The sequence below is a fragment of the Electrona antarctica genome (assembly GCF_951216825.1).
Source record: "Electrona antarctica genome assembly, chromosome: 12".
NCBI lineage: Eukaryota > Metazoa > Chordata > Actinopteri > Myctophiformes > Myctophidae > Electrona > Electrona antarctica.
The window spans coordinates 18,031,874-18,054,700 of record NC_136793.1 but is presented as its reverse complement, the minus strand read 5'-3'; the positions used below and the strand labels follow the sequence as shown (position 1 = coordinate 18,054,700).

Below are 22,827 nucleotides of genomic sequence, written 5' to 3'. Positions count from 1 at the left end.
CGTGCGACCAACTGCGAGAAGTAATAACAGTATTAACAGCTCAACAAGCAGCGCTGGATCGTGCGTGCATGTGTGTCCAGCGTTGACGGGTCTCAACTCGCATGCACTATAGTTGTATTAATGAAATGAAAGTGTGTTCTCAGTTGCAGTGAGAGGCTGGGTCCAAACAGAGAGCCACACACAAGTCCACATTCTGCCTGATACTGAAATGTGGTGGTTGTATGTTTTTTTTTATGTTATTGCATTTACGTTAATGTCACTCGGTGACCCATTACTGTTTCGGCTCCTGTTGATGGCTGAGGAAGATTTTTTTTTTCTGAGCGAAGAGGAATAAAACGTTCAACTATTAGGAAGCTGTGTTTGTCCTTCCTTTACCCTGGGTGGTGATTGGTTGGTCACAGGTTGTGTGTAAAAACAACATTTAGAATTTGTCACACACATTTGTCTGTGTACGGAGATATTGATGACCCCTGGCCTATTGTGTTCATTTGGACGCTCGACAAAGTCAGATGCACCGCGGTGGATTCGAACCCACAACCTCCAAGTGGTGGGAAGGCACTTTTACCACTGCTCTGCCCGAGTCACCCTTCACTTGATATGTTGTTAAGTGACAAGGAAACCGTGAGCATGGTTCCTTATAAGGGAGGGATATTCCTACATACTGAGTGTGTATGCAATACCTCAGCCAGGCATACATTCCACACATTCCATTGGAAAGGGGGAAAAAAGAAAGCTTTAGCAGACCAGAAGTTCTCAACCTTTAAAATCTCCAACGTGTTGGCGGACCACCCATCTGACCACCCATCTGACTAATTAACACGTCAGCTGAATGGTGGCATGCAGAGGTTGAGACTTTGGCCTCTAATGTCATTCCAAGAGTGGGGTTCATTGGGCTGTTTTTCTTCCCCCTGCTGTGAGCACTTTCACTTTTCATGCTTGCACTGATAATAATAATTATTATTTCAAGATAATTTTTTCAGATTCAGTATACATGACACGAAGTGACGTTCTGTGAGCTTGTAGATCTGCTATTTTTTATATGCACCGTATAATATGTATTATATGGGGCGACTGTGGCTCAGGAGGTAGAGCAGGTCGTCCAATGATCCATGGGTCGGCGGTTCGAATCCCGGCTCCTCCTGTCTACATGTCGAAGTGTCCTTGGGCAAGACACTGAACCCCAAATTGCTCCTGATGTGCTGGTTGGTACCTTGCATGGCTTCCGCCGCAATCGGTGTATGAATGTGTGTGTGAATGGGTGAATGTAATGCACAATCTATGTAAAGCGCCTTGGATAAAGGCGCTATATAAATGCACCATTTACCATTTACCATTTATAAAACATGGTTAAAGTTGTTACAATGATTGTGATGGTGTAAGTACCCGGTCCCCCACCCCACTTACTTTCAGCAAATATCCATCTGGCCATTATTATTATTCATCTAGTCAACTCATTTATGCAATGTAAGATTCCCATTGTAATGTTTTCGGCTCGCACGGCGAAAAAATAGCAGATCTACAAACTTGCAACGTGTGAGCTTGTACATCTGCTATTTTCTGTGTGCTACACTATTCAAAGGACGAAGTGTAAACCAAGTTGAACTTGCCTGCCTCTATGCTACACAGCTACTGTAAACCAGCCCTGCCTCTATGCTACACAGCTACTGTAAACCAGCCCTGCCTCTATGCTACAGTTGGAGGCCATCGATATTGTCCTTTTCTTTTTGCTGAGGTTTGCGTGATCTGCGCAAAAGGACAGTTAACCCATTTTGGGCGGGAACCACTTTTGGTGTTTTAAACATTATGTTATAATTTAGCTATTGAAAAATAGCAGATCTACAAGCTCATAGCGCGCCACCGAGTGGCGCGCTACGAGCTTGTAGGTCTGCTATTTTTGAAAAATCGTGAAAATATTTATTTCAGAAAACTGGAGGATTTAGAAGGATTTTTTAAAATTTGAGGTCAGGCCTAAATGGGTCAAATGATAAGGGACAATATCGGTGGCACCCAACTGTACACAGCTACTGTAAACCGTTCTGCTAATTATCACAATAAGGGACATGCAGTGGTGGAAAAAGTACTCAAATGTACTTGAGTAAAAGTACAATATTTGCCTCTGAGATGTAGTGGAGTAGAAGTGAAAGTAGGCTACTGACAATTGGAAGTACTTCAGTAAAGTAAAAAATACCTCAAAATTACTTCCCACCACTGACACTTACACAACAAAACTCATCAAAGCACAATGTTCTTTCTCACAGGTAAACAGAACAGAAAGACATTTGTCCTGAACGTCTTACTTATTCCTTAGTTTTATTGCTGGATATCATACAAACTACATCTATGATTATTGCTACTTATCTCCAAGCCCCCTGATATTCCATATGTTGATCCTACCCCACCCGTCCTTCCTCTTCGATGTCTCCCTTTTGACTGATACCTGTCCATTCAAACTCTAGACGTGCCCGCCCCAAAGTCATTAGCGCAATCGCGTCCGGCAGCCGGTCCGAAAGCCGGCCCGAAAATTAAGGCCCAGGCCTAACTGGGCTGGTCCAAGGCCCTGCCTGGCCTTACTAATTAGCACACATTTTACGCCCTACCCGGCCCGAAAACGTCAATTTAAAAAAATGGATACCTGTACATTTAAACTCTAGATGGGCCTGCCCCAAAGTTATTTGTGCAGCTGCGCCTGGCAGCCTGCAAAAACTAGAGTTCTCAACAGGTCCGAAAATTAAGGCTCGGCCCTACCTGGGCCCTTATCAAACCCTGTACACTCAAGACACTGCTCCCACTGCTACCCTTAGATCTCCATATATGGAGCTGACCTGTTCTGACATTCCATATGTTGATCTGACCTCAACACACCCTGTACACTCAAGACACGCTCCATATACGGCCAGTGCACGCTTCTCGCCCTCAGGCATCTTACTGGTAATAATGTTGTGTGGTAGTCACACCAGGACTTGTCTCTGTCAACAAGCCCATTTTGTGCATATTGTAGTTATCATAACTACAGTGAGTTATTTTGTTAACTTGGTACATTTTAAAACAATCAGACAACAAGTGGAAGCAGAGTACAAAAATATACAAACAGAGTCAGTGTCAGGATTTATCCAGGAAATAAAACGTCTGGGTTTCCGAGGCTAGTGTCAGGCAGGCTGAGCACATTATTTGAGCTTAATAGGCAGTTTAATGTTTGTCCAGTAGAGGTCACTCAATTTCACTAATAATATCTGCAAATCTCTGCTATGCTGGAACATGCAGGCAGTGAACTACAAGTACTGAGAGATTGTTCACTTAAATAAAAGTATCAATACCACTGTGTAGAAAAAGTAAAAGGCCTGCATGTTGCCCTGTTTTTGTACTGTTGTTGTTGCTTTTTTTGTTGTTGATATTTTAGTATTTCTTTGTGTACAGCACTTTGTTTCAACTTTTGTTGTATAAAAATGTGCTTTATAAATAAAGTGGATTGGATTGGATTCAAAACTTGACTAAGTAGCCTAAGTATGAAATAGACCTTAATTGTTGTTTTGTAATAATCTAAATCTGCAGTAACCATAAATCTGCAGTAACCAGTAACTCAAGTTTAATTGTAGTGCAGTAAAATGCACAACATCTGACTCTGATGTGTAGTGCAGCATAAAGTAGCATAACGCATTGGAAAAAATAAATTGAAATATTCCAAATTCCTCTCTCAATTACAGCAGAGAGAGAGAGAGAGTGATGGGCCATCACACGACAGACCTGAAATTGAGCCGACACAAATTGATTGGCCGACTTGGAACCAGAATTAGGTTCCCGGTCCGCAGCTCTTCCTGGCTGCCACAATGTCCTTGGGCCTTAATATACTGAACCTCGAACTGCTCCAGATGAGCAGGCCGGTGCCTTGCATGGTTTCCACTGCGTGTGTGTGTGCGTGCGTGCGTGCGTGCGTGCGTGCGTGCGTGCGTGCGTGCGTGCGTGCGTGCGTGCGTGCGTGCGTGCGTGCACGTATAATATATTGTTAAGCATAATATTTTTTTTAAGCCCGGAATCAAAGTAACTAGTAACCAAAGTTTGGGAGTAAAAGGTCAATATTTGGATCCGAGGTTTCCACTGTGTGCGTGCGTGCGTGCGTGCGTGCGTGCTTGCGTGCGTGCGTGCGTGCGTGCGTGCGTGCGTGCGTGCACGTATAATATATTGTTAAGCATAATATTTTTTTTAAGCCCGGAATCAAAGTAACTAGTAACTAAAGTTTTGGAGTAAAAGGTCAATATTTGGATCCGAGATGTGGTGGAGTAGAAGTAAAAATATTGGAAAATTGGAAATACTCAAGTACAAATACTTCAAAATTGTACTTAAGTACAGTAATTAAGTACTAATGTACTTAGTTACTTTCCACCACTGACTATACTTGTGGGGACATCTGGCCCTCACAACCCTGGAAGCTGCTCATACAAGGGCATTGACGTAAAGTGCAGAAGAAAAGTGGATGGCTCAGCATCACAGACAGTTAAAAACCTGACAATCCTCTTTAATCCAGCATGCAGACCATCTGTGTACAGGACTGAGGGCAGTGGATTTGGGAGGGGGGTCTTCTGTTTTCTACGCATATCCTCACCAATCTACCACTAAACTGTCTCAGATGAGAATGACCGTTCTAGACAGATAATGACCCTCTGGGCCGTCATAGCTTAGTACAGGGGTCTTCAACGTTTTGTTTTAAGGCCAAGGACCCATCCTTAGTTGAGAGAGAGCAGTGAACCTGACTAAGACTAAAATCATGATATATATTTTTTTAAATCCAGCCGCCAAAACCATCAATTCTTCCTAAATGCAATCCTAAAAATCAGCAGCACAGAACTTCAACCAAGCTGTAAAGGACCTGAGAGACAATTAAGGCAAGAAGGGCCTTCTATGCCATCAAAAGAAACAGAGAAATAGACATCCCAATTAAAACCTTTCTTAAAAAACTGGACTCTGTGATAGAACCAATTTCCCACTATGGTTGTGAGATCTGGGGACCATTAGCAAACCATGACCTCGAAAAATGGGATAAACACCAAACCGAGACCCTACACTCAGAATTCTGCAAATCCATTCTCCGGACCCAGCGAAAAACAGCAAATAATGCATGCAGGGCAGAATTAGGCTTATGCCTAGAAAGGTGCTATATAAATAAAGTTATTATTATCAGATACATACTTCCCAATCTTCATATTACTATTCCTAATGTTCATGATAAAATACCACCATTTTTTCCTACTCGGTCTGTGTCTCATGGGAGGGCTGTGGGCAGTTCAGAAACCCGTCTACCAGTGACATCATCGTTAGGCTGATTTTCTTTTATAACAATATTTATATATTTATATATGTTTTTATTATCGTGAGAACGATAATAAAACATTGCAAATTTGCATGAATAGAAAGCCTGCAGTTTCTATTAGCTTGGATTCCTCAGATGATGTCACTGGTGTGGGCTATTTTATCATTCGTGAGGACCAATTATATGAAGATGCGTTGAACATTTCTTTACCTTGTCTATTCAGAAATAGCCAACTGTGATGTTTTTGTATGTGGTGCTACAGATGGAAATGAGCTTCTAGACAAAACCGGCATGTTTCCAATTCTTGTAAATGTATTGCATGTTCATTAACGCGCACTGTCCTGTAAATAAACAAATAAAGCAAAGAAAATTACAAAGCGGTGTAAGCCTATTTTGAGCTTTGACCCACACTCTTGAAAGCACTTGTGTGAAACGGGACAATTCTGCATAATACTTTTACTTGTGATATTTTAAGTATATTTTGACGCCAATAGCTACATTTGTACTTTTACTCAAGTAAAAACAAGAAAAAACTGCTCCCAACGCCCTCTGCTCTCAACCGCACGTCTAAAACGCATCCACTGATCTGGTTTCCATACAGGCTCTGACAGACGCAGAGAAACCAAAGAAATGGAGAAAATAAAACATTACAAGTGGAGTCATTAAACCGAAGGCTGTTCTGCGGCCAGCACACTGGACCAGCATGGCTTTGCCAAAACCATGAACATGAAACATTTCCCCATCGTACGTCTTCATTTATTTAACAATGAATCCCTTCTCCCTTCCCCATTATGAGAACATTCAGAATGTACAGTAATTGAAGGTTTTCCAAATTAAAGCTGCAATTCGCAACTTATTCTAATGAATAAAATGTTAAATGAGTATGGGAATATAACTAGTACATCTGACATCATTATATCTCACATTATGAGTAGATTTTAAACTCAGATGCTTCACTTCATGCAGGACGTTTTGTTGCTAAGAAAGGATTCTGTGATCTTTCAACCTCGCCGCTATTAGCCATATTCACACGGCTGCCATCTTTCCAGCAAGGTGATACCTAGGTGACACTTCCCATAGACAACCCATTCATCCAAACAGAAAAGTCCTCTCTAATTATATTAAACAACGTCAAAATCACCAACATTGCAGCTGTAGGGAAAGCTTGAATTGTCCTCTTTCAATCTGTAAAGTGTTTGTTTCATAAAAATCCACCGTAGACATTTTATGAGCTACTTCCTGTCAAGAAATTCCTTGCAGATGCAGAAGTGCTGGAGTTTGGAAGTGCTTGTTGACTATCACTCAATGGCCCATGCGTACCACCTGTCTTGAATGTGCACATAATGCAGGAGGCAGCAGGAGGTTGCTTTACTGATAACGAGCGCTTCCATACTCTGATACTTAGAAAATAATCATCTGCAAAGAATTTCTTGACAGGAAGTAGCTCATAAAATGTCTACGATGGATTTTTATTAAACAAAAACTTTACAGATTGAAAGAGGATAATTCAAGCTTTCCCTACAGCTGCAATGTTGGTGATTTTGACGTTGTTTAATATAATTAGAGAGGACTTTTCTGTTTGGATGAATGGGCTCTCTATGGGAAGTGTCACCTAGGTATCACCTTGCTGGCAAGATGGCAGCCGTGTGAATATCAGCAATAGCACTGTGCCTCACGCAGGGCGTGGCCTGTTCTTTAAATGTGATGGCACCTGGCATACCCGGTTCTAATAAGGTATGCCCCAAGACACACCCAGGACTAATGCACAATACTGTAGATACGTCTTGAGAGAGAGAGATGAGAGAGAGAGCTTCTTTCTTAGCTTTTCTTCAGAAAAGGGAGGTGATTATAGCCTACGAGCTTCGGTCCGGTCCCAGAACCTTTCCTCGGAAGTCGGAACGTGTGCACCTCCAGATGTGCTGACTCTGGGGCCCTATCTTGCACACCACCCTACCCCACTCTTTTGTCATGTTTAACTATTTTGAAACACATTTTAAAACAGTTCAATAGCCAATCTACAAGCTCACAACATGTCAATGTAGATCAGCAAGTTGAACTATTTCAAAATGTTTTTCAAAATAGTAAAATATGGCTAATAAGTTTAGGGATAAGGGATAAGGGATAAGGGATGTCCCCGAACTATAGTTCGGAAAGCCTTTGCGAACCGGGAGATGTTCCGATGTCGGAATAAGTATGTTTTGACCTTGACTCAGGGCTGTATAGTGCATTTCTCCCGGTGCAACTGCCATTTTAGTGCAAATAGCAACGTCGCGTTAGAGTGGACACGCCAACCCGGCTAAGTTAAGACCTTGCGTCTGGTGTTACTTAGCGTTGTGAGAACAGGATCCATGGTCTCTCTTACGGGACAGATGAGTTCAGGAGAGTGCATACAGTAGGCAAGAGAGGCTCAAGCTGGGACACACTGTCAGGGAAGAAAGACACACACATGCTCACATTTTCGCTGAGTATATAAAGGATAGGGTTTCTCAACCAGGGAACTAAAAGTGGATCAAAAGATGTCTTTGGGAAAAGGTCACAACAGCGGTGGATAGATAGTAACTAAGTACATTTACTTGAGTACTGTGGTTAAGTGTAATTTTGATTGTATGTTTATTCTTCTCCACTACATCTCAGTGGCAAATATATGTAACCTGTTTACACCACTACAATTATTTGAGTTGCGTTGCAGATTTAGATTATTATTACAAAACATACATTAACCCATTAAACTCATACCACGGCACGTCTATACCAGAGTAATATAGTAAGAGAGTGGCCACATTCCATTGTAACAATGGAATGCGGAAGTGCTCATTCTATCTCAATGGGATAGTTCCAGCCATAGGAGCAATGTTTGAAACTATAGCCCATAGGCACCCGCTTTGCGGTGAGATCAAAGCGTGTCGCTATACTCTCCTACTCTACACCCTGGTCTATACAAAGCAGATCTACAAGCTCACAACATGTGATGTGACGCAGCGTGAGCTTGTAGATCGCACATCTATACATTTTGAAAACCTGTGAAATGGGACATAACTAATACCACTTTTGATACTTTAAGTATATTTTGAAATCAATCCTGCAATTTGTATACGTCTTCCACCACTGACACAGACAGGCACTCCCATTCCTATTAGGACACATTTCCGCTGAGCATATAAAGTATAGGGTTACTCCAACCCATGGGCCATAATACTAAAGTGGATCCCATAATGCACTGCTTCCCAAACACTGGGTCAGGACACATTTGTGGGTCGCGGACACATTTTTATGTGCCCCTTTATTTTTCGTTTCTACAATTTGTTTTGAATTATTATTATTATATCAAAACAATTTAAAAAAACAAGTGCAATGGGTTTTTTTCCCCAGTAAATCTCATAAATTAGAAAACAGTAGTAATGAAAATAGCCGATCTACAAGCTCATAATGCGGCGTGAAGTGATGCATTGTGGGTCACGGGCTAAAAGGTTTGGGAACCACTGAGATAATGGAAAAGGAGCATTTCACCCATTTCAACCTATCTGTATTGGTCCTCACTGCTTAGATGGTTCAACCTATCTGTATTGGTCCTCACTGCTTAGATGGTTCAACCTATCTGTATTGGTCCTCACTGCTTAGATGGTTCAACCTATCTGTATTGGTCCTCACTGCTTAGATGGTTCAACCTATCTGTATTGGTCCTCACTGCTTAGATGGTTCAACCTATCTGTATTGGTCCTCACTGCTTAGATGGTTCAACCTATCTGTATTGGTCCTCACTGCTTAGATGGTTCAACCTATCTGTATTGGTCCTCACTGCTTAGATGGTTCAACCTATCTGTATTGGTCCTCACTGCTTAGATGGTTCAACCTATCTGTATTGGTCCTCACTGCTTAGATGGTACATGTTCAACCTATCTGTATTGGTCCTCACTGCTTAGATGGTACCATGTTCAACCTATCTGTATTGGTCCTCACTGCTTAGATGGTACATGTTCAACCTATCTGTATTGGTCCTCACTGCTTAGATGGTACATGTTCAACCTATCTGTATTGGTCCTCACTGCTTAGATGGTACAATGTTCAACCTATCTGTATTGGTCCTCACTGCTTAGATGGTACAATGTTCAACCTATCTGTATTGGTCCTCACTGCTTAGATGGTACAATGTTCAACCTATCTGTATTGGTCCTCACTGCTTAGATGGTACAATGTTCAACCTATCTGTATTGGTCCTCACTGCTTAGATGGTACAATGTTCAACCTATCTGTATTGGTCCTCACTGCTTAGATGGTACAATGTTCAACCTATCTGTATTGGTCCTCACTGCTTAGATCAGGGTTCCCCAATTAATTTTCCTCGAGGGCCATATTTTGACTAGGGTACCAGGCTGTGGGCCGAGTCCACACGCATGAGGTCGAGGTCTTGCCCTGAAAATTCATTTTCAGGGCAGGACCCCATTTGAAAAGGATGCCCAGTTTGACATGCATAGGCTACTGACCCCCATTTAATGCCATTTATATCTGGGACCCCCCCCCCCCCCCCCCTCTTCCGCGGGCCGCCAGGGGGCGCTCCGCGGGCCGCAAATGGCCCGCGGGCCGCCTATTGGGGAACCCTGGCTTAGATGGTTCAATGTTCAACCTATCTGTATTGGTCCTCACTGCTTAGAATGGTACAATGTATTGGTCCTCACTGCTTAGATGGTACAATTTGCATCGACTGGGTGGACAGTTCAGAAACCTGCCTATCAGTGACATCAAATAAACTACAGCCTTTCTCTTCATGGAAAGTTGACAGAGAGAGAGAGAGAGAGATGTGTAAATACTGGAATGTGAGTCAGAGCAGGTCAGACGTTGCTTCAGGCCACCTCTCTCCACACACGCACGCACACACGCACGCCCTGTTTCAATACTCCACACACGCACGCCCTGTTTCAATACTCCACAACTCACATGTGTGCTACAACTGAACTCTGAGGGACATTGACTCTGATCAACAGTGATGCAAGTGTAGCCCTCATAGACGTGACACACTCACACACACGGCTACAGTGTTAGCAGCAGAGCAGCTGTGTCTCCTAGAGCAGGTGTTCGCGCACACACGCACGAATGCACGCACGCACGCACGCGCACGCACGCGCACACGCACAGTCGCACACACACACACACACACATCAGCCCCAAATCCTACCCGAGACGTGACACCTTAAAATTAATGGAATCTGTCTCTGATGCATGCAGCATGCAACTCCCTGACACATCTGATACATGCAAGCACACACGTTGCATTCGCTACGTGAAAGATGGAACATTTCACACCCTGTCCATCCTGTGTTCCTGTCCACTACAGAGACACATTATGTGAATCAGCAGCAAATAGCGTAAGGTAAAAAGCAATACCACCATCAACAATGCTCACAAATGGCGACTGTCCATTACAGAGATGCATAAGGAAAAGAGACATCAAATGTCTCTTTTGGGTCACAAAACATTTTCAGATGGTGGGTCTGCGGCCATATACTATACATAATATCATTGTATTGTATCTATACAATTTTGGGGTCCTGGTGGACGTGAAGAAGTTTGAGAACCACTGATGTATATTTTGACTGGTACTGACTGGAGTTGAGTACTTTGTACACTCTCTTCTACTATATTTTATTTTGACGACGGAACTCTTTCCTACCTGGCTCCGGTGACGTCCACGCCCACCATCAGCTGTCCGTTGAGCGAGAGCAGCTCGTCGCGGAGCTTGATGCGTCCGCAGCCCGCCGCCGGACTCCTCTTCCTCACCTCCGTCACCCAGATGCAGCCCACGTCCAGCACGGGGCCCTGGTCGCCCTTCCTCCTCCGCCGGCGGCCTCCCTTCTTCCCGCCGTCCGGGTCGCCGAAGATGGGGATGTTCCCGAAGCTCAGGCCGAACTCCTCCGCATCGGTGGCACCCCGCGCCTTGCCGAGGCAGACGGCGTGGACCTCCGCGTCGACACTCTCCCTGGAGGAGGAGGGTTAGAATAGTTAACTAGCCCCATTAAGACCTGGAACGCATCTGTGTCACTTTGGCTTTTAACCATTATTTTATACTTTAGCTATTGAAACGTAGCAGATATACAAACTCATAGCGTGGCACTCATCGAGTGTCACACTACGAGCTTGTAGATCTGCCTTTTTTATTGTAAAAACGTGTGCAAATCGTTGAACATTTATTTCACAGCAAACGTTTTTAACTCATATCTTTGCTTCTGGGGGGTCCCTGGAACAAAATATTTTCAGATGGGGTAGGCGGTAGCCTCGGTCCCAGGCTTACTTTTCTGCGAAAAGAAGAGCCTGGTCACAACGTAAGGCAGAGAAGCTATAGGGCGGATGTATCCTCCGGAACATCAGTCAGATGTATTTCCCCCGGATACGATATTTTCCCGACCAATCACAAAACTTGTTTCATTCGCGGAGAATGTAAACTGATTTGTAAAGCATCAACGTCATTTCCTTGGGCAATACTTCCGCTAAAATCCCGCAACTTCCGCTGATAGTCTTTTCAGCGTAGGTCTTGCCCAGGGTGGGTAGGCGGCCAATTACATACAGTTTTTGGGGTCCTTGACATGAAATAGTTTGAGAACCACGGACATGAAACAGGTTTTTCAGAAAACTGTCATGATTTAGAAGGCATTTGTAGAATCTGGCCTCAGGTTTCAATGGGCTAGCCCAGGGGTTCTCAACGTTTTTGGCATGCTTTGGCCATGTCTCGCGACCCCCACCCTGCCCCCCCTCCCCACCCCCAATACTGCAAAAAATAACCTTAATAATAGAGAAAATATATCATAAATGAAACCAGATATAATCATTCCCGCGTGATACCGGCTGATACCGACAATAAGCCTCTCCCGACCTACTTATTAAACTAAACTAACGTCCAGTCCGACAACAAACAACTGGAGAAATGTAAAACTCTACCAACCTTGCCCTGGAGGGGGGCCGGAGGATGCCGCCGTGCTGTGGAGATCCGTTGTCAGCCTCGATGAAGTTGAGCTGGATGTATTCCACCAGCTTGTGGATGGCAGCCAGGCACAGGGACATGTTCCCCTGCACCCTGTCCACCTCCTGGTGGGATGTCCTGTCATCATCCTGGGAATCACAGGGGACAAGGTCAGTGATCACTATAGGCCTGTCACAATTATTAAATAATAACCCTTAATCCAGGGGTCTTCAACAGGGGGTCCCGTGGCCCCTAGGGGGAGAGGGTCCTCAGAGTTACTGCCGTCACATCGTTGTGTGATTGGATCATTTTGCATCACTTGAACCCTAGCATCCCTATTCTGGGGGGAACTTTATCTGAAAATAGCTGATCTACAAGCTGACATTGTGAGTGCGATGCGAGTGCGATGCGACATTGTGAGGTCTACAACCTCACAATGCCTCACAATCTGCTATTTTCAAAAGATTTTTTAAATTTTGAAAACTTAAAATGGGACATTCTGCATGACGAGAACGTTCTACTTCTACAAAGTAGCTATATTTTGTTACCAATACTTTTGTACTTTTGTACTCAAGTAAATGTTGAATTCTGGAGGTTTGCTTGTAACAAAGTATTCCTACGCTGCAGTATTGAAACATCCGAGTACTTTTTCCACCACTAGTAAAGGTAGTAGTAAACCTTGTAGTTGCAGTTGTCATGGTCGTTGTGGTGGGCTGGGTGTTGAGCTTGCTTCAGCCAGTCCTCCAGCAGGGTTAGGTGGCTCAGGGCATTCTCCTGGGTGATGGGCATCCTGGCTGGGCATCCTGGGCTTAGACCTGTCACAATCATTCATTACATTATTGTCATTATCGTCATAATCATGTTAAAATATTCATATACCTGTGTGAAGTAAGGGCCGCTCTTATCATACATGTGTGTGTGTGTGTGCCTGTGTACTGCCTGGCTTCCATAATGGATACCGTATATAAACACTTTTCTGTATGAAGCCTAAAAGTCAAACAGAATTTGTATTTGTATGCATAACGTTCCAATGTTCTATGACAGAATAATGGTGTCCTAATAAAATATTGGCACTCTGGCTATTGGCGTGTGCGGCCACCTTCTTGTTTTTTCAAGATTTCCTCTACAGAATAATGGTGACAACCATATTACCTGGGCTGGCCTGTCCCCCTGGCTGGGGACAGGGACCGGGGCTGTCCCCCCTCACTGGCACCCAGGCTGGGACAGGGGCCGCCGAACGATAATCCGAGCACAGGAGGAGACGCAGGAAGCTTGGTGGGTCGGTGGTACCGACGGGCCTGTTGTCTCCATCTTCTGGGAGGGGGAGGAGGGGGGAGAGGGGGGTGGGTCTCCGGGGCCTTCAGACGTCAGATGAAGAGGCTTAGGATCATCGTGGCAAATGAGCTCCACACCACCGCACCCGGCCCCCCACAGTATGATGTCATCATTCAGGGAACAAACCACTAGGGGTCTTCAGTGTGTGTGTGTGTGTGTGTGTGTGTGTGTGTGTGTGTGTGTGTGTGTGTGTGTGTGTGTGTGTGTACACGCGCGCGCGCATGTGTGTGTGTGTGTGTGGGGGGGGGAGGTATCCGTGTCAGAGATGGTGGTCTGCTCCGGGCTGGTACTGACTGCGGCGTAATCAGAGACCTCTCTGGCAGCTCTCCACACACATCCAGACGGGCCAGTTAGAGTGGAAAGTATCCAGCGAGTACACTTACACACGCACACGCGCACACACATACACACACACACACACACACACACACACACACACACACACACACACACTATTCCAACCAACCAGAGTGTCTGTGGAGCATCAGCCCGTCACCTACAGAAGAACGAGAAATGAGAGTTGCCACAATATTAGGCAAGCCTGATTCACACTTAGTTGTGTGCCTGCGTAGCGAGCAGTGATTACTATCAGAACCTTTTAACAAAACACGTTTCGTTTTGTTTTAACCAAAACATATCACTTACCCTACCTTTAAAATGTAATTAGTTACATTCACCAGATCACCACTAGAAATCTAGGTCAATCTTTCAAGAGAAACAGAGTTGCAGCTTTTGCTCTCCAGCAGATATAGACACAAAACAAGCCACCGCAGTTTAAATTACTACCCAGAGCCTCGGCTTAAAAAAACCTCTCGGTTTTGTGGGACCATTTATCTCCACTCTACTCTTTCTGCTTTGACTTGGGGGGGTGCTGAGGCGGCCAGCGACAATCCTTTATAGCTTGCGCTAATTCGGGACAACGTGTAAAATTGTGTGTAAAATTGCTACTTAGTTAGTATAGATAATTTATGCCTGTCGGGCATGTTGAGGTTTTGTCGGATGTAAAAAAGAAAAGACATGGTATCATAAACAAAGTCAAGATTGGATTGATATATAGTTTTGAAGCTTGTTAAATTAAGCCAAGTGGAGAGGTTTTGAAAGGAACAAACAAACTAATTTGCAATCTGCAGTGACACATTAGTTTGATACATGAGGTTTTGTTTCTGCATAATAGTCTGACTGACTGACTGACTGACTTACATCATTTTTGAGGGGGGGGGGAGACATATTTAGATGGCTTGTGGAAACATGTTTGTCGATTTTATAATGATGCAGTGACAATTGTGCAGACACCTTGACCAAGACGTTAAATTGTTCCTGGTCACATTTGATTTAAGAATAAAACATCAACTTCTTTGCCTCAGCCAGGATGAACGTTTTGCTTATATCTCATGTTTTCTGATTTATTTGAATCAGATGGTTGAGGACACTGGTGAAGTACTTAAAGGACCACTCAATCTATTTTCAACGCATCTTCATATAATTGGTCCTCACTGGTCATTATAAGATGGCACCATTTCTTCTAATCAGTAGTACTCACTCATCTCACTGGCGGGCTGTGGACAGTTCAGAAACGTGCGTAGCAATGATATAATTGGTAGGCAGTGTTGGCCATTTCATTGCATTTAAATTAGTTTTATGTTATGCAAGATCAATGGCTTCTATTATGCTAAGTTTCCAGGAGAGCAAGGCTATTTTTTTTTATAGCTTGGAATCCCCATCGATGTTGCTGATAGGCAGGTTTCTGAACTGTCAACAGCCCACCAATGAGACACTGAGTGAGTGAGTGAGTGAGTGAGTGAGTGAGTGAGTGAGTGAGTGAGTGAGTGAGTGAAAATGGCTGAAGTGCTTAAGTAAAAGTAACAATACAGTTACAGTGCAAAAAAGGGCCAAGCCACCCCCCCAAGGGACACTGAACGCCCCAAACATGTCCTCGGAGGCCAGGGCGGCAATCGGCAGCCGTCGGCGGGTCCGGTCGGCCCGTCGGCCTCCTGTTTGCCATCGTCAAGTCCTATCTGATTGTATTAAACAACGTTAAACTCACATACATTGCACCAGCTGTACAGAAAGCTTGAATGCAAAGTGTTTGTTTCAGAAAAATCCACCATAGACATGGTATGAGCTACTTTCTGTCAAAAGAAATCTGTGCAGGTGATTATTTGTCTAAGTGTCAGAGTTTGGAAGCGCTCGTTTTCAATAATGCGACGACGTTACGACGTCCTCCTGTCTACTGCATTATGTGCAATTTAGAAACATGTGGTAGGCCTACTACACAGAACCGTTGAGTGATTAGGGTTAGACACTTAAGAAGTTAGGTTTAGGGTTAGGGCTAGACATTTAGAGGTTACGGTTCAAGATACATGTATACCTGATTTATACTTAGTTGTGCGCCGTTGCGTGCGCCAAAAATAGCCGGGATTTTTGTTAGTTTTTTGTAGATCTAGTATTGTTCATCTATTGCATTCTAAAATGTTGAAGTCCTCACAAGTATAGGTGTGTGTGTGTGTGTGTGTGTGTGTGTGTGTGTGTGTGTGTGTGTGTGTGTGTGTGTGTGTGTGTGTGTGTGTGTGTGCATTTTCTGCCAACAAAAACTTCCTGTGCTCAGTCAGTGGTGATGGTACTGGCTGCACTTTCCATTGCAGTGACCCAGCCAGTGGGAGGCAGCCAAACGGCACACATTAAACCTCATTTATACCCCCCGTTTATACAACTGCGACGCGCCGTGTTGTAGATCAGTTGTTGGGTTATTTTGGCAAGCGACGCCCTCACACGATGGGCGAATTAATTAAGCTTCTGTGCTCATTGTCCAGCCATTCATATTTACAGCCAAAATAGCCTCGCCATGTGGGAATTATTGTACAGCCACACAAAACCAGCCAGAACACGATACTTTGGTTCACCGGAGTCACCTCACGGCGCTCTATATCTATATAATATATTTTGTGTTCGCTCTACATAAAATAGATTTGCTGAAAATAGCCAATCCAGGCAGAAGTTCACAATGCAGCCAGGCGTCGCACATTGCATTCTATCAGACATGCCGCCCTTCCTATATAAACCCATTGTAACTTCAAACCTCACATTTCTTTGGGGGAAAATGAAAGAAAATGTAATACAGCCCCCTCACATATTAGAAGGCCAATATCAGTCACCAGAACCACAGAAGAGTGTTTTAGATTAATCTAACATGGTTTAAAAGGGGTTTGAAGTTACAATGGGTTTGTATAGTATTAGGAAGGGGGGCGTGTCTGATCAAATCAGTGTGGTGTGTGCGTGTGTGTGCGTGCGTGCGTTGGGTGGGGGGGGGGGGGGGGGGGGTCATTGGTTAATTATACAAGCTCATAGTGTTAGTGCTATGTATGAGCTTGTAGATCTGCCATTTTGAAAGATCTCATAAATTGTGCAAATCTTTGAATACAACATTTTAAAACAAACATTTTTGACTCAAATATTTGCTTCAGTGGGTCCCTAGAACAAACTATTTGGAAATGGGGTCCACGTACAGCCAATTCAATTACCCATCATTCTGGGGGTCCATTCACATGGTTGACATGGACATGGGTTTGTGCAAAATACGCACCACTGATATAGAAACATAGGTTTATCAAAAAAAAGATTACGATTTAGGAGACATTTTTTTAATCCGCCTCAGGTCTTAATGGGTCAAAATCGAAATATCCCTTTAAGTCCAATATCTGAGTACCGTATACTTCTCCCACCACAGCTACTCTAATGTCGACCTCCTCCATTTTCTACCTGAAGTCCAGCTATTAAGTCTCATCTGGGTTCCATTTCCTCACTGAAGCCATATCTTTGTTATGCCGTCTGCTTTCCACACTGCAGTGCCCGCTACACTCAGAACTATAGTCTGGTGCAGTAGTTCCCCAAACAGTGGGTGGCTACCCCTTTTGGGGTCGCAGAGCCATTTTTATGAGTCATCGGTAAATGTCACTTTTTTGGTTTTTGATTTTATAATTTCACAAAATTGTCAAAATATTACAATCTAAGAATTATAGAAAAACATAATTTAATACATTTCAAAAAATTCTAAGAAACACTTTGGCTATTTTGTACTAGTTTGGGTCCCGGAGAAGTTGCGTCTCCGAGCTAAAACGTTTGGGAAGCACTTTGTTATGCCGTCTCCTTTTCACACAGGCGTGCATGCTCCTTGCACTAAAAACTAAATTGGCAGGCCGGGGCACCACAGTCTAGTGCATTCATTCAGCAGTGAAATGAAAGCCCCCAAGACCAAGTCTAATCCTACAGTTCTACTCAGATGGATGACTTCCAAAAGGACCCACTTCAATAACTCTGTGGTGGATGGTAACTAAATACATTTACTTGAGTTTGAGTACTGTACTCAACCTCTTATCTCAATATTTTAAACTTTTTGTGTTTTTTGTTTGTTAGTTTGTTTTTTCCCTAAATTAATGTCCTATACTTGTAGCCTGGCTAATAAGCCAGACTCAAATCACACTGTCGTGTGGTATTTGAGTCTGGAGATGCTGTGTATGGATCTTGTTTCCCGGGGGGGCGGGTTCAAACATTTTCTCTTTGACGCAATTGGTCAGAGCTACTGTCAGTCAAAGGTCTCAAGCATTGAACGTCACTGTACCAAAGCCCGCCCATATTGCATACCGTGTGCCGATTGGCCACACCAGTTCTCTGGTGTAGGAAATGGGCGTACAATTGAGCCTCTCCAGACCGTAATCCGCCGGCAAGCAATTTTTTTTTTGCCAGCGGTCGATTCGGTCTGGCTTATTAGCCAGGCTACTATACTTGATCATACATAGCATGGCTTGGCTATTTTTTGCACTGGCAGATTCCCGTCTGGCCACTGCGAGGCCAGTGTCACACAAAATAAAGCATCAAAAGTAGCAGGTCCACAAGTTTGTTTATCTGCTAGCCTACGTTTTAGGTTTTTCCATTTTAATCTTGGAAAGTCAGTTTTGGACATATGAAGCCTAGGCCCTCATTTATCAACCGTGCGTACGCCAAAATATGGGTGTACGCCGGCATTTACGATTTGCGCCAACGTTTGAATTTTAACTTGAGCCAAGACAAAAACCACGTCTGGTCGGGAGCTGTCGTACGCTTTGTCCTCACCTGTTTTTCTGTCGTAGAACAGCGGAGCAGCATTGTTTGACCAGCTGAGAGGCTGTCACAGGCATCAAACATATGTATTCACTCCTAAAATGTTTATATAAAACTGTATAGGTATGTATATGGGCTAAATGTAAAAAAGGAAAAAAAAGTAAAGGAATACATGAACGATGTGTCTTTGTGTCATATGAAATTAGTAGGAGATTTCCAACTTTACAAGCAAGCAATTCAAATCGCGCATTTAAAAACAATGTTGCAAGTTAGGTGCGTAAGCCATTTAAACAGTGTTTTGCATGATGAGCGCATACATGCGAGGATTTGGGCTGTCTGTGCTGAAATATTTCCATGACGGGACGTTGCAGAGTATAGTGCAGCGCTGCAGCTGCGGAGAGTCCCAACTTGGGTAGCCTACTGTAGCCTAATCTACAGCAGGCCGATGTCTTTCTGGAGTTACAGTATGTGCAATCTCCTCCTCGTTTAATAAACCCGACGCGTCGCTCGAATGCCAGCGCAAGTGGGAACGCATCGGAGATAGTATAGGCTAAAGCCAGCCTGCAGCCCACCACCACCCACCACCACTGTCCAGTGCCACATGAGGCTACGGTTTTGGCTGCAATATTCATATAATTGACAGTTGACAGCGAGGCAATTTAAATAGACTGTAGAAACGAACGTGTATGGTCAATTGGTCACGGTGTCACGGACGGACCACAGTGATAGAGAGAGACAGATAGACAAAACAGCAGCGTGTGTGCGCGCCTATTTGTTATATAATTCATGGTTCACAGGTTCAGGTTTTCGTTCACTAATATATCTTGTTGTATATTAAATGAATAAAGACTTTAATAATTTAATATACAACTAACAACACAGTGACAGTTGCTTGCAAATTGCGATATGTGCGTGCGTGCGTGCGGGGGGTGAGGCGGGCAGCAAGGGAAGCGAAGCGAGAGGAGAAACAGACAGGGTAGTCCTACAGCTTTATTTAATTCATGCAGGTTTATTTATTTAAGATACAACAAGTTGCGTGTGCGTGCGTGCGTCTGTGTGTGTGTGTGTGTATGGGAGGGGGCAGCAAGGCAACTTAGGCAAGCGAGTGAAACTTTTTTTCCCTGTAACCATGGTTTCCAGGTCGTATTCCAGTTGTTCATGTCGCAAAACCGAGGGCGCGGCTTGATTTTATAGGGCGTGCCAGATTGATTTCAGCCGTCACATTTATTACTGCTAGGAATGAAATTAGGAAGGATCAGCTGTCTGCGATCACTTTGTAAATGCCGACCCGACGTGGGTGTACTACGAAACCTACACTCGAATTTGGGGCAGATTTTACACTCAATTGATAAATGAGGGCCTAAATATTTGCCTATACTTGTTGACTTTCACTCCACTACGTTTCAAAGACGATTGTACTTTTGACTTCACTTTGACTTGACTTCACTTTGGAAATACTCCAGTATTAGTAAAAGAAAAATGTAATTATGCACAGTACTTGAGTACATGTACTTAGTTACTTTCCACCACAGGTCTTTATCCAGATCAGTAATGACAGAGAGCACCATCATCATCAGATCCACATGGTCCCTTAGCTTGTCAACACCATCCACCATGAGGGTGTTCCCTCATGGTGGATGGTGTCTACTTATTATAGGAGGACGTTGTCAGAAGAACATTTGGTTTGACTTCTGGGGCCGAAAACATCCAAATCTTTTTACCCACATGAACCCTAGCGTGCGTGTCGAACGTTCGGCGAAAATAGCAGATCTGTAACAAGCTCTTGTTGATCTGCTATTTTGGTGCTGCTACTGTATATTTTCTGCACGTGACACAATCCTACAGTTGGAGGCCATCGATATTGTCCTTTTCTTTTTGCTAAGGTTTGCGTGATCTGCGCAAAAGGACAGTTAACCCATTTTGGGCGGGAACCCCTTTTGGTGTTTTAAACATTATGTTATAATTTAGCTATTGGAAAATAGCAGATCTACAAGCTCATAGCGCGCCACCGAGTGGCGCGCTACGAGCTTGTAGGTCTGCTATTTTTGAAAAATCGTGAAAATGTAGAAGGATTTTTTCAGGATTTAGAAGGATTTTTAAAAGTTTTGAGGTCAGGCCTAAATGGGTCAAATGATAAGGGACAATATCGGTGGCACCCAACTGTAACTAAGACAATTATGAATCGGTGTTCAATGGCATTGTTGGAGAATAGAGCCACCAATGCAATGCATCCGGACTGGTTCATGAAACAACCTGGGGATTAATTGCATGGTCAAATCGAACGATACAGTATCATACAGATATTGCACCACAGGTTTCCGTGGGGTTTACCGTATTCGTGAATGGTTTTATAGAGCCAAAATACATTTATGAATGAACTTGTGCAATATGATGAACCCATCCAGATCTCTCAGGTCATCTGGGAAAGGTCTTGCCTTGCCATTAAAAAAAGAAAAAGAAAATAACGAAAATAGTATTGCGACGCGGTGTGCGGTTGTACTGTAGATCGGTTATTTTCACGCCACCATAGTATATCGCAGGCTTTTAAGGCTGACATTGACGCACAAGAAGCCATTAGACTGAGTATTTAGAGCATTATAAAATCCATCACTTCCACACAAAAAGGATCCGTTTTATAATCCTCACAAGGCCTTACAGGATGTTATACTGTATGTGTGTCACTCACTGGCATGGCATATCTGGATCGGCTTACAATGATACAGATGGCACAACACACACACACACACACACACACACACACACACACACACACACACACACACACACACACACACACACACACACACACACACACACACACACACACACACACACACACACACACACACACACACACACACACACACACACACACACACAATGGGGGGTCATATGGGGGGGGATGCTGTGGAGCATGGGTGTTCAACAGGCGGTCCAGGACCCCTAGGGGGTCCCCAAGAGTTACTACAGGGCCAAATCCTTTTGTGATAGGACCTTATTTTGTGTGAGTTTTCTTTTTTTACATTAACGATTCTGTAGGGGGAACATTCGCCAAAAACAATGCAGATCTACAAATTCAAGCTTGTAGATATTTTTGGCAAGGAGGTTGGTGTGTAGACGGCAGACCAAGTACAGAGCCAACCGTGAAGTTTACTAGTAGTCGTCAAATCATAAAGAAAGCATGAATTGAAACAGCATCGACGATAGTGCTGTCAAACAAGCCTATGAAGCCATCTATGCGGTAAGACCATAGATTACGTACATTTCTCCAAAGTTGTTGCGTGCCAGTGAACAGCTGTAGTTTCTCTCTACCACATGTGAACCCAACTGTTTTGGTTTTACGCCAGCAAATTCCTAAAAAGGTTTCCTACATCTTAACCACTGTCAACCTGACATCATAGACAAACGTTTTTTTATTTTAAAAATAATGAATATTGCAGATATACAAGACAAGTTACTGTAAGTTGAAAGCTTGCAGATCAGCTTTTTTTCCTTCTTTCTTTTACTGTTTGTGGTACAACAAATCACCTTTGACGATATCACTGATAGGCAGGTTTGAGGTTTCTGAACTGGCCACACTCCACAGCCCACCAAAGAGACACTAGTGAGTGAACAGAAATGGTGTCATCGTATAATGATCATTAGTGAGGACCAATGAAGAAAAGGGTGAAAATGGAATGGTCCTTTCTCTTTTTAGGTTTTTCATAAAATAATAAGTGCATGAGGAGTGAGCAGGTTGCTTCTTATCACCTGACAGTGGGGAGTTTTTGTTTTCCCAGTAGAACGTAGGGGAGACACGGGAGAACATGCAAACTCCACACAGAAAGGCCCTTTCGCCAACTCTGTAAACAAACAGGAGAAGGACGCACACCAGTGTTTGTGAGGTGCTGCTGGCTTTGGTAAATGGTAAATGGTGCATTTATATAGCGCCTTTATCCAAGGCGCTTTACATAGATTGTGCATTACATTCACCCATTCATACACCAATTGCGGCGGAAGCCATGCAAGGTACCAACCAGCACATCGGGAGCAATTTGGGGTTCAGTGTCTTGCCCAAGGACACTTCGACATGTAGACAATAGGAGCCGGGATTCGAACCGCCGACCCATGGATCATTGGACGACCTGCTCTACCTCCTGAGCCACAG

The 22,827-nt window shown here is 43.7% G+C and overlaps 1 protein-coding gene across 1 annotated transcript in view; it reads right to left on the bottom strand.

The window, feature by feature from the left end:
• The window catches only part of pdzd2 (PDZ domain containing 2), a 101,542-nt gene extending 87,915 nt beyond the window's left edge, over positions 1-13,627 (bottom strand). Inside the window, exons 1-4 of the mRNA XM_079515964.1 lie at positions 13,404-13,627; positions 12,930-13,066; positions 12,234-12,400; positions 10,968-11,273 (exon numbers count right to left, since the gene is read on the bottom strand). Coding sequence (XP_079372090.1) covers positions 10,968-11,273; positions 12,234-12,400; positions 12,930-13,040 — 584 coding nt within the window. The 5' untranslated portion in view covers positions 13,041-13,066; positions 13,404-13,627. The remainder of the gene's footprint in view (positions 1-10,967; positions 11,274-12,233; positions 12,401-12,929; positions 13,067-13,403) is intronic.
• Positions 13,628-22,827: the final 9,200 nt, after the last annotated feature.